The 14,736-nt window shown below is 46.8% G+C and overlaps 1 protein-coding gene across 1 annotated transcript; it reads left to right on the top strand.

The window, feature by feature from the left end:
• The first annotated feature begins 248 nt into the window (after nt 1–248).
• On the top strand, nt 249–14,367 carry LOC126528107 (uncharacterized). Its single transcript, XM_055069128.1, has 6 exons — nt 249–676; nt 3,966–4,057; nt 5,063–5,355; nt 9,417–9,709; nt 10,645–10,724; nt 14,123–14,367. Exons 1-6 carry the CDS (start codon nt 329–331, stop codon nt 14,151–14,153), a joined length of 1,137 nt encoding a protein of 378 aa, XP_054925103.1. The 5' UTR covers nt 249–328; the 3' UTR covers nt 14,154–14,367.
• The last annotated feature ends 369 nt before the right edge of the window (nt 14,368–14,736 follow it).

The following is a 14,736-nucleotide window of genomic DNA, read 5'->3' as shown; positions in this document are numbered from 1 at the left end:
TGTTGCCTCAAAACATGGGTCGTACCCACAGGTGTGATTGGCCACACTGGGCTGCTTGAAAAGTGAACCCAACAAAATACCCGCATGCTAAGACGGTTACGCACTTCATCGTCGTCTTCACAATATGCGAAAAACAGTAAATAATATACGACGGTTGACCAGAAGAGACTGCCACTGGCCATCGGCACTGCCATCGGCATTCAGGAACGTGCGGAACGCGCATCTCTCGCATTGCACGTGTTGCACGAGCCAGCGCAGCCAGCGTTCGAGACCTTCGGAGACGAGGCCCGAAAATTTGTCCCGGAAACCGATTCGTTCGTCTTGTCGCATGCAACCGACTCCGCGTTCCGAGTCAGCGAAGCTAAGCCCTTGCAAGTTCCAGAGCCCGCTTCTCCTTGCCCTTAGCGAACGCGGTGTCAGGATGTCCGTCATCATGGGGGGCCTGTTTCCTGCTCTATACCTGGGCGCGTTCGGCAGGACGCGCTGCTCAGATTCATCCAGTGTGAACCCGACCGACCCCGGGTATTGCTCGCCGATAGCTCGAGCTACCGTGCAGCGACAGCCGCGTCCGTACTTCATCAAGGTGCAGGAGCAGGAATGGACCCGAGCTCCCGGAACGCCTCACGGCAGCGTCGCTTACTGCGCCGTGCCGACAAACTTCGGAGCGCCATCGCAGGTACGTAATTTTACGTACGTAGTGTACGTACGTAGTGTACGTACGTAGTGTACGCATGTACGTACGTGAATTTTTTTGTACGTGCGGCACATGTATTTTACCGCACGGGCTGTTTTAATTAACCGTTGAAATTGTACAGACCTCATAATCGGAGATTCTATATATTGCTAAGTAAAGGCTGCTGGGAAATGTATCTACTTGCCCCCCGCCCTGCACACACACACTACGCGCCAGTTTGTCCTTCCCCGTTGTGTGGGAGCATGCACTTAAATGGAACTCAAGCGCTGCAATCGTTCCGTTACCATGGCAGTGATAGTTTTTATGTGAATATGCCTATTCTCCGCGCTTGGATTTCAAACGTTTCTGTGCCATTATTTATTACCATTTTATCTTTCTAAACTTAAGATGAATATGCTTTTTAAGCGTTGCAAGCTATTAGTTTTTGTGTGCATGTATAATGATTAACGAATTGTTGGATTTCGAGCACAATCCGTTGTAGAAAATGAACAATTTCGAAAGTCGCGGAGCCGTTTGAAGCAAACAGAACGAGGTTTAGGCAAACCCCATGTTACCTTACTGGCTCAGCCGCCACACTTGCAGCTTCCGCACACTAGTGCCAGAATTTCCACTGATATGATATTATGTGTACCGAGACAATATTTGTAGGAAACTCTGTGGAGGACAGTGAATGACGCTGTCAAGGAAACCACTGTTGCTTTGAGCAGAGTCCTTTGCTGACAAAGTTAGTGCCCTTGGCGAAACCCTGCCTCCCATAGGATGTCCTGTCCGGCCAACGTTTACTTGGGCGCACTGCTTTCTTAGATTCGTTGCTGAAATTGCTTTTAATGCTTCAAGTTTGTTAAGAAATGAAAAGCGCTTGCATATGCGCCTGATTGCTTTCTGGCAAGACCAACATTGTGGCCACGTACAGCACACTGAGGTTGAAAGTGTTAAGAGAGAGCTTTATTGCAGGAGTTCATGCAAAATTACATGGTAACGCAGGAATATTTATGATTGGCATGCACTGAAGCTAACTTGATGAGGTTTGTTGACCTGAAGTGTAAAGTTAAAACGTATTGACCGTAGTACATTGGGTATTTAGACATTCAAGTTAAAAACTTGACGCTTTATCATCACGGGGCTATCGTCGCAGCTCTTCTGCGTGGGCACGCCTGACGTAAGGGGCAATTAACCTTTACAAACATTTGGTATTCAGGCAGTTCATAGGACGTCCGTTGTCATTGGCCTATAAGGTTGATAGACAGTGTTTAAACAAATTATAGAGACAAATTTTAATCACTACGTGATTTTAATCACTGGACAGACTTACGGCCTTACATTTTTCACTGAGTATTGTCTATGCAGTATCTACAAACAATCTTCATAGACTGATCTATAGACAGTCCAATGACTTATTGCCTCGCAATTTCAACCATTACGGTATATTAAACGTTCATATGCATATCGATAGAATCTCTATATATTCTTATAGATATCATCTCACGCTCTTGATTGAATATTTGAAAAATTCTGACAAATGGGTTATAGATGGTCTATGTACTGTCCAACTATATTTTCACGAGGGAATGACACGAATGGAATACTTATTGTGCTTAATCGCTGCGTCTGCTTTTCTGTGGCTGTGCGCCAGGCGTAGACGCGATTCTTCGGCTGCACGATTTTCACTCTCCCTGTTTACATCTACGTAAAGCGTCCGTCCTCCGCGGCGATTTATAGTCCCGGCTACAGTGAGCTCTTAAGCTAACCCGCACCATCTGTGCAGCGTACTTTCGCTGAAATTCGACGTACCGACCTACTGCTGGGTTCCCCTATGCAAGCAATGTGCCTAAGTTGCGGCCTCAGTGTACAGCTGCGGAATTCAATGCGCTATTTACAGCGGCGGCGTTAAATACGCGGACTTGCGACGAATTCCGTGGCTGTGATGACTGTTCAGCCGCATTTAATACGTGTAATAGTTAAGTGTGCACAGAACATATTTAAAGCAATGTGTGTAGCACATCCGTGACTTCTTATGCGTGCGCTACACCCGCATGAGTGCTCACGAGGTGCAGCGTCGTTTCTTCGAGCAGCTTCACTAACCCAAAGCTATACGTATATGACAAGTCACAGTTTATTGATCCAAGAATAATAAGCCGGGAAACAATGGCTACGTCTAGCGGACCCGATAGTGTCATGGAGGTGCATTCCGATGGAGGAGCAGTGCAGTGACACTGTGTACCTAAATTCATGCGCATGCTAAAGAAGCACAGCAGGCCACGATTATTCCGGAGCCCCTCGCTACGTCGTGCCTCATAACAGGATCGTGGTAGTGAAATGTAGGCAACGTGGTAGGCAGCTGCTGTAGTAAAGGCGTAACGTTGTCCCCAGGACAAATGTGACCACTTTTACTACTCTTCATGTAGTGCTCTGTCACAGGTACTCCTCGGACAGGGGAACGCAATACGTAACGATACATCTTTCCTGAGTTGAAAGTACCCAGTGCATAGCGTTTGAGGATGGGCCCGCAAGAATAGCAGTTTCTGTGAACTCTTGAAACTTCCGAGGTGTAATGTTGTAGCGTAGCAGTAAACATAGTAAAGTTTATGTGTGCTTCCTCCATTTAAAAGGTCCCATTTGCTACTTCGCTTTCAGGAAGGATATATCACGCTGAGACGTACGCGCATTGCGTTCCTGACCGGAAACAAAACCGGGCGAGCATCGTTCTAGGAAACGCTCGCAAGACTAGCCCCCGTGTTTAGAAACGCATCTTAATTTGAAGCCCATGCTTGACTCCATCTAAACGACGCCTGTTGTTAACGTGCCGAAGGAAACCCAATGAGCGTCCTGGGCACGTTCCCTACAGGCGTCATTTCTGAATACGGGGGTAAGCCTCTTCGATTTGCCGTCTTGGACTGCCCGAGAGGCTGCATACGAAGATCACATTGACTGAAAGCACAACATCAGGCAGTCTAGCACTGTCGAGGACGGATGATCCAAGAGGCGCACTAATGGCAACAACCGTTAAGTGGTGTCATAAGCATGGCAGTCATTACATCGCTTTCGGCACCTGCAGTACGCGAAAGCGTGACCTTCGAGACATGTAGAAGAAACTACCTGTTGCTTAGAGTTCTTAATTGTGGACCCCAGAATTACATGCAATATGGTGTAACATAAGTTCAGTAGACATAACCTTGTTGACGGCGCATGGTGGCTAAACTTACCACTGTGTCTCTTTTATTTCTTAAAGCGATACAGAAAGCCGATGAAAGGAACTCGCGTTAACGCACAGGTTTACATGTGGACCTACCAGGAGTCACGACCCGATTCGCCGCAAGAGCCTGCCATTCCACGCCACGAGGCGGATTCTGTGAACAGCAAAAGGTAAGTACATTCGAGTATAGAGCCGTGTTGCGGCCTCGTGTGACTGCTCGGTGTGGGTCGAAGCCTGCATGCCAACCAGCTGGCCGAACCAAGGCATCTGGCAATCTAGGAACGACTCTTCCAAAATATTAGGACAGTTCAATCAGCCATCTTTCCAATGCGCCGTCTAACGGATTGAATATAGCTGACGCAACTGCAATTGCGGCAGAAGCACGTGCGTCAGAATGACAAGATCTTTCGAACAACGCGGTAGAAGTAAGGCTGCTTGTACTTCTGAAAAACCTATTAGGAAAGAGCTCTTGGAATTCCCGGAAAATTCGTTGGATGCGGATGTGGGCGTACCCTTTAGTCGTAGGTAAAATAGCACGCGGAGCTGTACCATACGAACATATCTTTAGTATAGGAAACATGTGTCCCAACTATCTTGTTCTCTTCGCAAGTTTAGAAAGAAGCTTGATGAAGGAGGTTTTTCATATGACCGGTCGTACGACAAACTGCATTCAGTAAGTTCGCAACAACATGGAAGACCAGCAGTGAAATGTAGTCCTATTAGCGCTGCGTTTGTGAAATGTGTTATTACTAAGCAACGACGCGTTTGCAATGTTGCTTGGCTTCCGGCATCCATAGAGAATAAGCATGTTAAGCATGGCATAACTGGTGAGCTACATTTGGAGAATTAGCTGGCCTTACAGTCAAATAGAGTGTTTTCTTATATAATGGTCCAGTCTCTACGCCATCCAGTATTTTTTTTGTATCCAACGCTGTATGAAAGCGAAAATCTTGGCATCCATCCGGAAGTATATATAGTCAAGTCTGCAATGCAAACTAGTGCGCGTTTGTTCTTTTCTCAAAAACCTTTCTTCTGCTACTGTCGGGAGAATAAAAATACATTGCTTTTCAATATTTTTCTTCCTGTAAACAAGCTTCTGCAGAATTCGTTTATTATATAACAAGTTTATATAATGGAACAATATTTTAACTCGACTCGCAATTCTTGCACGCCAGCTACGCCAGGATGTGCCGCCTGGCGGTCGTCGCTTTAGCTCTGGCCAAGGTCGGGGTCCCGGTAGCCGCGGTAGCCAGAAGTGTTAGTCGCAATGTCAAGAACGACACGGCAACCGTCAAGGCCGGAAATGTGATGTTTAAGGGTGCCAGTGCCATAGGACTCCAAAGCAATGTCAGGCCGCACACCACGTCTTCCCCGACCAGCACGACATCTGCTGCTGCTGCCATAGGACCCAGGGGCAATTCCACGGTCACGGCGCCAAGAGAGGCGGGTCATTACAAGCGCTGCGGAGGTGAGTGACAGAAACGATTGGATAGCCGACGTTAGAATGCAACCGTATTGGCGTATATGAAACTTCTTGTGTGTGCTGCAGAGGGTGTATGATCGCTATGGTACAAAAGTGACAAACAAACAGGCCAGGAATTTATTCACGCGCTGTAAACCTTACATGCATAATTTATGTTACAGCTAGCGGGTGTCTCACCATCTAATTTTGCATTTGTACTCGGTCCTTATTTGTAGTGTGCCCATTTGTATTGCAGAAGGTGTTTGGGTACTAGGGTACGGAGGTGACCCCCTATACTGGTTATGCCCGAGGCGGCCCTGCAACACTCGAACCCGCCGCACTCGCAGATGGTTCGGGCTTCTGTGCTTGCGCTTCCTATGGAGATGTGTGTGTTAAGCTGCCGTCAAAGGTATTGCATATAGGGGGACATGGAGCATAGAAACTTGCCGAGCAAGCGCAAGATCTGTTCATGAAATTGCGCACTTGCAGGTCTTATATAACTCGTGATGAATTTTAATTCTACCTACTATGGCATAGTAAGCTCTCAAACTAAGGTTTTGCCGAATTAGGGCTCTATGAACGCCGAACGAGAGGCTATATTTAGCTCCGGTTGAATCGTGCTTGACGCGGCAACTGCATCTTTCGCGCACGAGACACATGCATGATCGGCTAATGGCTTTCCTCCACACAACTGCAATAAAGTAAGGCGTATGGGTTGTACCGATCCTAAGACACAAGCGATAATCTTCGATGCTTTCAGTACGTGAAGTTTTAGCAAGCAACCCGTTAAAAAAATGTGGAAGGCCCCATCTCACGCTTGTCGACAGTAATATGCATAGCATTGAAGCAATACTTCCGACACAACGCATTGCCACTGCCGAAAGGCCTTTTATATGAGGTGTAAACTGCCAGCTGGACTCGTCTCTATCGAGATTTTCTATGAACACTATGCGCCATGTTGCGACCCCGCCACAAGAACTGCGCACTACATCCGAAATGCATGTCCCGCTGAGGCTTGTGAGCAGTGAGAAGCGCGTCATCTGGCAGCGGGATTCCTTTCTAGGGGCGCTGCCGAAAAGTGCGCGCCTGACCTCCGAGACCAGCTCATGAGCGTCGCGCGCCAGTGCGTGCGAAGTTTCAGATTTGTTGCTGCCTATCTTGCCGCACAGGCACACACTCACAGACCCGAACTGTCGACAGGTTCGTTGAAGAGCACCACATACCGAGTGCATTGATGGCGCAGCTCGCTAAAGCATTGGCGTGGAAAACGATCATTGAAGGGCGGCAGATACGCAGTGCACTTGTGGCACAGCTTGCAAAAGCGTGGGACTGCTGTTCTTGAGGAACCCCTGTAAAGCACGGGAGAAATTTCAAAGGTTTCCCATTGGCACATTCGGTCGGCAGAAATCGGCTGGCCAAAATGCCACTGAGCTTATTCTCTGACGCTGCACGACCCTTCATCGACGCCCGCGCGAAGCCCGCGCTCGGCGAATTGAAAGGATCTCTCTTGTCGGTATAGAGCGGCGCATTCGCAGTGGCAGTGACCTAGTTACCGATATTCGGGAAAAGACGTTCATTGAAGAGTGGCACAAGCACAGTGACCCAGTTTAGAATCAAAGAGGTTCATTCATGAGCAGCGAAGACCGAGTGGTGCATAGTACTCCAGTACTCCATGTGAGCGTGAAAGAGATTCAATGAGTAGCGTTCATACCCATGCCACATACTTTGTCCCACATCACCAGTGACGAATGTCAGCGTCATAGAGGTCCAGTGAAGAATGGCACACAGGCACACAGAGTCACATACCTAGTGACTCAAGTTGGTCTGACGCTTGGTTTCGAACGCTGCGTACTCAGCACAGCATCCCGACGCACTACCCATTTCACCATGGACTACGCAGATGCTAAGGTTTGCGGGAAAACGGTCAGATGCATATATCCATGGATAGACAATTAGTTCCCGGAAAATCAGCGAAGTACCTTAAACCAGAAGGGTTGGCGCTATGGCTTTGGTGTTGCCCTGCTTAAGCCCGGTGCCGCGGCATCAAATCCCAGCTTCGGCGGCCGCATTTCGATGGGGGCGAAATGCAAAAGCACCCGTGTACCGTGCAATGAGCGCACGTTAAAAAACCCCAGGTGGTCTTAAATTATTCCGGAGTCCACACTACGGCGTGCCTCATAATCATGTGGTCGTTCTCGCGCGGAAAACCCGAGAATTGAAGTTTCATTAGGTACCATAAGAATGCTAATAGCATTAGAAACTAACAATCGATGGATGATTGTACACGTCAAGCAATAGCTTCCCGGTACATCCATTTAAGATACACGGCTGCGACATTTATTGGTTACCTCTATTAGTGAATGCTATGAGAGTTTTGGACACTGTAACGTATGAACATGTCGGACTGCACTCGATAGGTAGCACAGAGCCCCACAATGCGACGCGTAGAGAGACGCGTTCATGTATTCTCTTTTCGTGCGCCTTTGGATGCACCATCAGATATACTGTGGGCAGCACCTGATTTAGCCCTAGCATAGTGTGTCGTGCTTGACGCAGCTTACTATGGTTTCATTTCGCACCTCAGCCGCTTCGTCCCGTCGTTCCCCTGGTAGCCTCAATGTCAGTGCTATGCGATTTGCGCTTGGTACACAATCAGTACATAACTTAACGGGCTGCGGGATAGCAGCTAGTACAGCCGTATGATACTACGTCGTCCGCATATATACATATAGTTGAAGCTTGATATGCGAATACGAGGCTGTGTATACTGAAACTGACGAACTATGACCTTTTCCTCTGATCCCGCTGTTAATAAACATGTGTCACCGACAGTGGGGGCAAATGTGCACACAAAGCACGCTGCCTAAGCAATTGGCCCGCTGACTGGTACGACGGGCATGTGTTGACGTATGGTGTTTCATCATAAAACGAACCGTACCTGGACTTCCTGCGTCAAAACCGGTTGGTAAATCGAGTCTTTCGATATAAAGACACTTGTAGAACGAATCATAACCCATGCGAAGAGGCGTATAAAGCAGAAAACGCGTGGTGTAGCGTTCCACATGGGATTCGGCGCATGACTTGTCGTACATACAAGCATGCCGCATCCGACAAGTTCTCTACAAGGTTCCAAGAGCCGGCGTTACGTGTAAGTGTCCCAAATGCGTGACGTATGGAACGCCACGTCGTACCATGGCTCACGCTCAATGGACCCCGTCCTGTGCAAGAGATCATAGCTGGCAGTCAGCGTTTGTCGTGTTTGCCTATTTATCTATTGCGTTCCCATTCGCACTATGTTCACTTGGGGAACAAGCACTAACTAGACGAACTTTAGTTATTATCGATCGCGTTTAGCGCTGCTCCCGCTTTTTGTAGGAAGCTCGTCAGGATGCAGTAGACTATTCAGGCACGTGACTACCTGCTAACACTACTGACGACTTCTCTAATCCCATAAAAATATTGCAAATGCGGATGATATTGCTACATGTTGCACGCCCATTTATTTAAGATTCAGAAGCAGTGCTATAGTTCCGCTTCATTCTGAAACGCTCATGCTCGCGAACTGACTGCTTAATTTATCAGCATACTGCCCAAGACGGGTGCTGCATGTGCTAATGCATGCATTGTGAGAGGTCACCTAAGTGTTTTTTTATTCAAGTTTTCGACCTCAAAAGGGGAGATTTCCGGTTTTACACAAGAGTGGGTCTTACACGAGTAAGTACGGTAGAAATAATGCAAATTATACCACAAGCGTTCACATCCGCCTTTGTGGTTCAGGGGCAATGGCGTTTTGCTACTAAGCATGAGGTGGCGGGACTGAATTGCGGCCGCGGCGGCCGATGTCAGTAGGGGCGAAATGCAAAAAACGCCTTTGTACACCGTGCATTGGATACACGCCAGCGAAGCGAAGGTGGTCAGAGTTACTGCGGAGTCCCATACCGCGGCGCTCCTCATCATAAGACAGTGGTTTTGGCGCGTAATATGCCAGATTTCTTCCTTTTTTTTACTTCACGCGTTCCGGTCCCCGCTACGCAGAGCCACCATCATAATCGTTTCCTCCTGCGTAGGTACCGGCCAGGGCTGGAAGGCGAACCTGTCGTCGTCGTCGTCGTCGTCGTCATCGTCGTCGTTGTCGTCGTCGTCGCAGTCATCGTCGTCGTTGTCGTCGTGGCTCGCGACGACCGGCACCACGTGGCCGACGTCGGAGTCCACAGGCTGCGAGGTGCCCTGCGAACCACTGCTACACAACGTGGGCGGCCTGACGACGCAGAGGCAGCGCACAGTCGCCACGACTCCCGCACGCGCGCGTATAACGGAGGGCGCTGCTGCCTCTGTGGACTCGTCGACTTCGCAGGCACCGGTACTGCTTGATTGCTTGCGAATTTGTGCGCCTCAGTTTCGGAGATTACTCGACTGGACATCCGTCTCGCGTATTACGTCTTATTGTGACGATTTCTCACTCGGTATAGTTAGTTATATGTTCGATTGTATCTGTCTTGCTTTTTTCAAACTTGTTAATGCTATTTTACAGTGCTTAATGTGATTTTTCTGGCTCTTTCTTGTTAACACAAGCCTGATTGTCCCAGATACTGTTCTGTACTTCCTTAATAAAGGCCCCCTTGCTGAAACGGTTTCGAAAAGAGTATAGCGCAAATTGCTGCAAATTAAGTGTAAAGTAGAGACATTGACCCATTCGAGCTCGTTATTTATTTATTTATTTATTTATTTATGGATTGAATTGAGTGTATCATTGATTGAATACTCAATTATTGGCTCACCGATGGATCAACCAGTTGAGTGTGGCTAGCGTCTCAGAAGAGCAGCTGCGCTCAGCCAGTACGTATAGTGACCACCTACAGATTGATTTTGACCGCTTGGAGTTATTCAACGCGCTCCAACGTTTTTAGACGCTGCCAAATATCGGAATGTGACAGTCGTGGTCGGGAATACCACGTGGGCAAGCCGAGTACTGATCGGTCTCCCAGCTACTGTGTTCGGGTGCTCAGTGCACACCAAAATTAGAGACCATGGCATTACCGTAACGTTTTAATTTATTCTAGCAACGTCATGCGAGGGCTCAGCGCAATACATTGGTCGAACAAACATGCGTAGGTTGTACCACTGGTTGTAGCCAGCATACCGAATATCAGCATGCCGAAAAACGGTGTTTTTGTTTAGTGAACCGTTAAAGGCAAATCGCAATATAATGTTCGAAGGCTCTCGATGCGATAATCGCATGTAGGTGCGTGACCGATGGGAAGCTGGCTGACTTTGTTCGGGCCTAAATGTTCGCAGGACGCGATGGTGGCGGCTACCAGCTCCGCAATAGCTTCCAGCGCAGGGAAGACCGAGTGCGAAGACACGGGCAGTAACAGGTAATATACAACAGCTATATGATGAGCACCATATTTCGAGAACATGCTCTTTTTATATATTTAAAGGTCACAGAAAAAAAAAAAAACGCCTGGAAACTGCGCGGTAGGTTATCAAAAACGTGGTAGTGACCACCTGGGTTTGCCCAACGTGCACATAAAGCAGAGTTGACGAGATGTTTTGCATTTTGTCGTCACAGGAAACCTGCGACCTTGTGTCCATGAGTAGAAAGCCCATGTCACGGAGTCAACGTGCAGGTTCATAACGAAACACTAGATTAGCCTAGTTCGTTGTAAGGCTATCTCTCTGAGAAAAAAGTAAATGTGACTGAATTTTCAGCACACCGAATGGATTGTCTGAAAGGGCGAGCCTAGCTAACTATAGTCTCGCCTAATACAAGCACTTCGCTAAGTCTCGCCATGACGGCTTTGAGGCTCTCCCGTTCTGCTGCTGAACGCAAGCTCGCATCACTTGAAGGATTGAGCCACTAAAAGGCTAAAAGAATGAAATTGTTTGCGAAGTTTTTTTCAACGTATGCTTATTCCAAGCGGGATCTCTGAACGTTCATCATTTAAGCTATGACAGCCACATCGGCTGTTACACGCGAAGTGTTTATTTAAAAGAAACTGCTAAACAAATCTACTTAACGTGAATTGTGGCATGGCTCCGCAGTATAGCCCAGTGGCTACGGCGTGGCGCAGCCTAACTCAAGGTTGCGGGCACGATCGGCTTCATTTCAATGGTGGTGAAATGCAAAAACGCTTGTGGGCACCTAAATTTACGTGCAAGTAAAACAAGGCGGTCAAAATTATTCCTGAGCCCCTCACTACGGCATAGCTCATAACCAAGTAGTGGTTTTACCACGTAAGATATTAATTTTGTATTTAACGTCACAAAATCATACTAAGGCATCAGCAAATCATAACATCACAACTGCGTCATATTCTAATTGGCGTAAAAGAACCTTATTAATACAACGCAACATAGCCCAGCTTGACTACGTCGTCCTCTGTTAAAAGAAGAGAAAGAAGAGAACCGAATACATGGTGGGGACAAGCACTGAGAAGTCTATTTTGTAGGTATTTTTTTTCTAGAGCAAGCCTGATGCAGGACAGTCAATTTTGAACTGGTATTGTTTAGTATCCTATGATGTGTAAAAAAAAATTATGCATCAGCATTTCGGCTAGTGTTTCTTATCAGGTATTATATCTTGGCAGGTGCAATGGAATCGTGGTTGGACTGCTCAAGCACAGCACGTACTTAAAAGCAATTCAGCGCAGGCAGACTAAAACAAGAGGGAGAGATTACACCGCGCTGCTTCGCACCGTGAGGTGAACGTCGTCCCCTTATTTTTGCCTGGCTTCTCAAGTAGCCAGCAGGCTTTATCTAAAACGGAGCATTCAAAAGGAGCTTTAGCTTGGGGCCAACTGTGCTGTCAATATTCACACATACATGTAAAGCGCATAGGTGCGCATGACGCAACCATTGGGATAATTTTAATGAGATCTATCGCATTCCAGAGAGAAAGTTCAATTCTAGCAACTGAGAGAAGCTTAGTTACTATGTAGGACCTCGCTTCCTTAAAAAAAATGGCCGTAATTGTTATTTCAATATAATAGAAGCCCAATGCACCAGAAAGAGGTATCGCATGTAGTTCTACAGAATGCATTTGCCATCTCGAGCAGACAAGTCTGATTTAGGAATAAAAAGCTCACGTGTAATTCTAACAACCTTTACAGGGGTTTTGCAAAGCTTCTACTTGCAATCTTGTAGTTGATTTAATAGCTTTGAATAATACGTCAACTTCGTCCTCTTTAAGTGTATTAGTAGGTGCAGTTTACATAATTTTGATATATCTTACTCACCTGTCAGTTATACTTGTAAAAAGTGAATACCCGAGTTCCTTGGTTTTATTTGGTAATATTTGTGACATTTAACTCCCCCACCAACCTCCTACAGTTATTAAATTTTCACACTTTACGTGTAGCAAACCTTATGAAAATTGGTGCAGTTGCCGAGAAAATGATGTATTCAATTCACATATGTCAATATGTGAATAGCAGTTCCCAAGTTAAACCTTCCTCTTAACTACATTAGTATAAAAATGCACAGCGGTAGTTTTTAAAGGGACTGACAACGAATTTTCATGGCAGTCCTTTTCTTAGAGCAACGGTACGCTATCAAAAAACGCCTAGCAACTTCAGTAGCAGGCATTACGCTGAAAATGTGACTTCTATGAAAGTACGTCTTCACATCACTTTTTAAGCATAGTGCAACTTGCTATGCATTATGACAACAACAGCGTGTTCAGTCTTTCATTCAGAATGCGCAGAAGCCCCTCCCCCCGAGTAATCCCACTAACTACATCTAACTTCACCAAAGGTTTGCGCTACGTGCACTGTAATTAATATATCTTGTTTCAATCCTACCGAAAACATCTTTCATGTTCGTGTACATTCGCTCGCTCATAATTTTCAAAAGTGGGGAACAATGCGCGGCGGCGCCACCTATTCACGGCTTAATCATATTGTTGCCACATACTTTTGAGACAGGGCTAATCACTATGTGCGACACAACGGTAGTACAAACGATGAGCGCAGACCACCCGTCAATTCCAATGATATTCGAAGCGATGAAACCAGCAGCGACTCGGCTATTTTCATTCATGTTTAGTTAGAGGAGGTAATGCGTGACCAAAACTTGAGATTGTCTCATTGTCTACATGCATGGAGATGGCGCTGTGTACATATATCTATGCTATTTGATACAAAAATTTTGTAAGCTACGGCTTGTCAATACTACACCCGTACCAACTTCTTGGCGAATCCGTGTGGGGGACGGATAGACCAGGCAGAGGTTACAGGTGCCGCATTCCGTGAAGACGCTGCGGTCACATGTAGGTCTCTCGATTACGATTATGATTACGACCACGCCGGCAGCTGAAAGACCGCTGGAGTGACGGCCGATCCGGAGGCCCAGCTAGCACGACCAGCCAGCTGCGTCTCATTGATCTTTTTGTTGTGTTGTGTTTTAATTATGCTCTGTTTACTGTTTGCTCATTTACAGCACAGACCACCACATTCGTGTGTTGGGGCATACGTGCAAACGCGACAGCCAGCAAATCTGCAGCTATAACATCTAATCTGCCCGTATGACACCTGCAGGTTCGGTGCAGGCTGGCAGATTGCGGCTGATGGTTCCTCTAGTGTTAGCCTTAGTGTGCCGTCTGTTGTTGGATATGAAAGCTGGCTAGTGTGGGATTAAAATTGGAGCGAAAGTTGGGGAAGACATTTGGGGTGAACATGGCATAGACAAGACTGGAACGTACCACGGCGACTCTGACCTGCAATTGTCAACTTTGTCAACGTTTACTAGAATGACTCTTCTGGTCCTCCTGCAGGCGAAAAGGTGCCCCGAACCATTCTTGGTGACCTGGAACCTCGCACAATGGACGCATTGTTGTCGGAAGCGTTTGGGCAGCTAGACCGTCCAGACAAGCTTTTTGTTCGGCCAGAGGGCTGGTGGCAACAACTGGGCAGAAGGTCGCTACACTGAAGTTGCCGAATTGGTGGACTCGATTCTTGATGTTGTTCGCAAGATATATTCGTAATTAGTGTGCTTAAATATTATTGCTTTACCTATGAATCTACTTGGTCTCGTCAATATGCCTATTAATCTGTGTCTGTTAGGATTATGTGTAATGAACAGTCTCTCTAGAGGCCTACCTATCTATCTGGGTATACGAGGCTTTCTTAAACCATACAACATTAAAAAAAAATCGTCTCTGGCAGATAGCGTAACAGTGCTTGAGCTGAATTACTCAATGTGGCGAAAATTACGAAAAGTCTGAATACGTAATCGACTAATGAGCAAAAGCTTAGTAGTTAGCGTTCTAATTGCTTTGTGGCACATATTGTAATTTACGGACTAGCTGGCGAGTTTGCAGACATATTCACTTGAAATTAATTCTAAGATCCACATGAGTGTGAAGATATGCGCCGTGATACTTGTGGT

The sequence above is a fragment of the Dermacentor andersoni genome, chromosome 9 (assembly GCF_023375885.2).
Source record: "Dermacentor andersoni chromosome 9, qqDerAnde1_hic_scaffold, whole genome shotgun sequence".
NCBI classification, from domain to species: Eukaryota; Metazoa; Arthropoda; class Arachnida; order Ixodida; family Ixodidae; genus Dermacentor; species Dermacentor andersoni.
The sequence above is the reverse complement of the archived record's forward strand: the minus strand, read 5'-3'. Positions and strand labels throughout refer to the sequence as shown.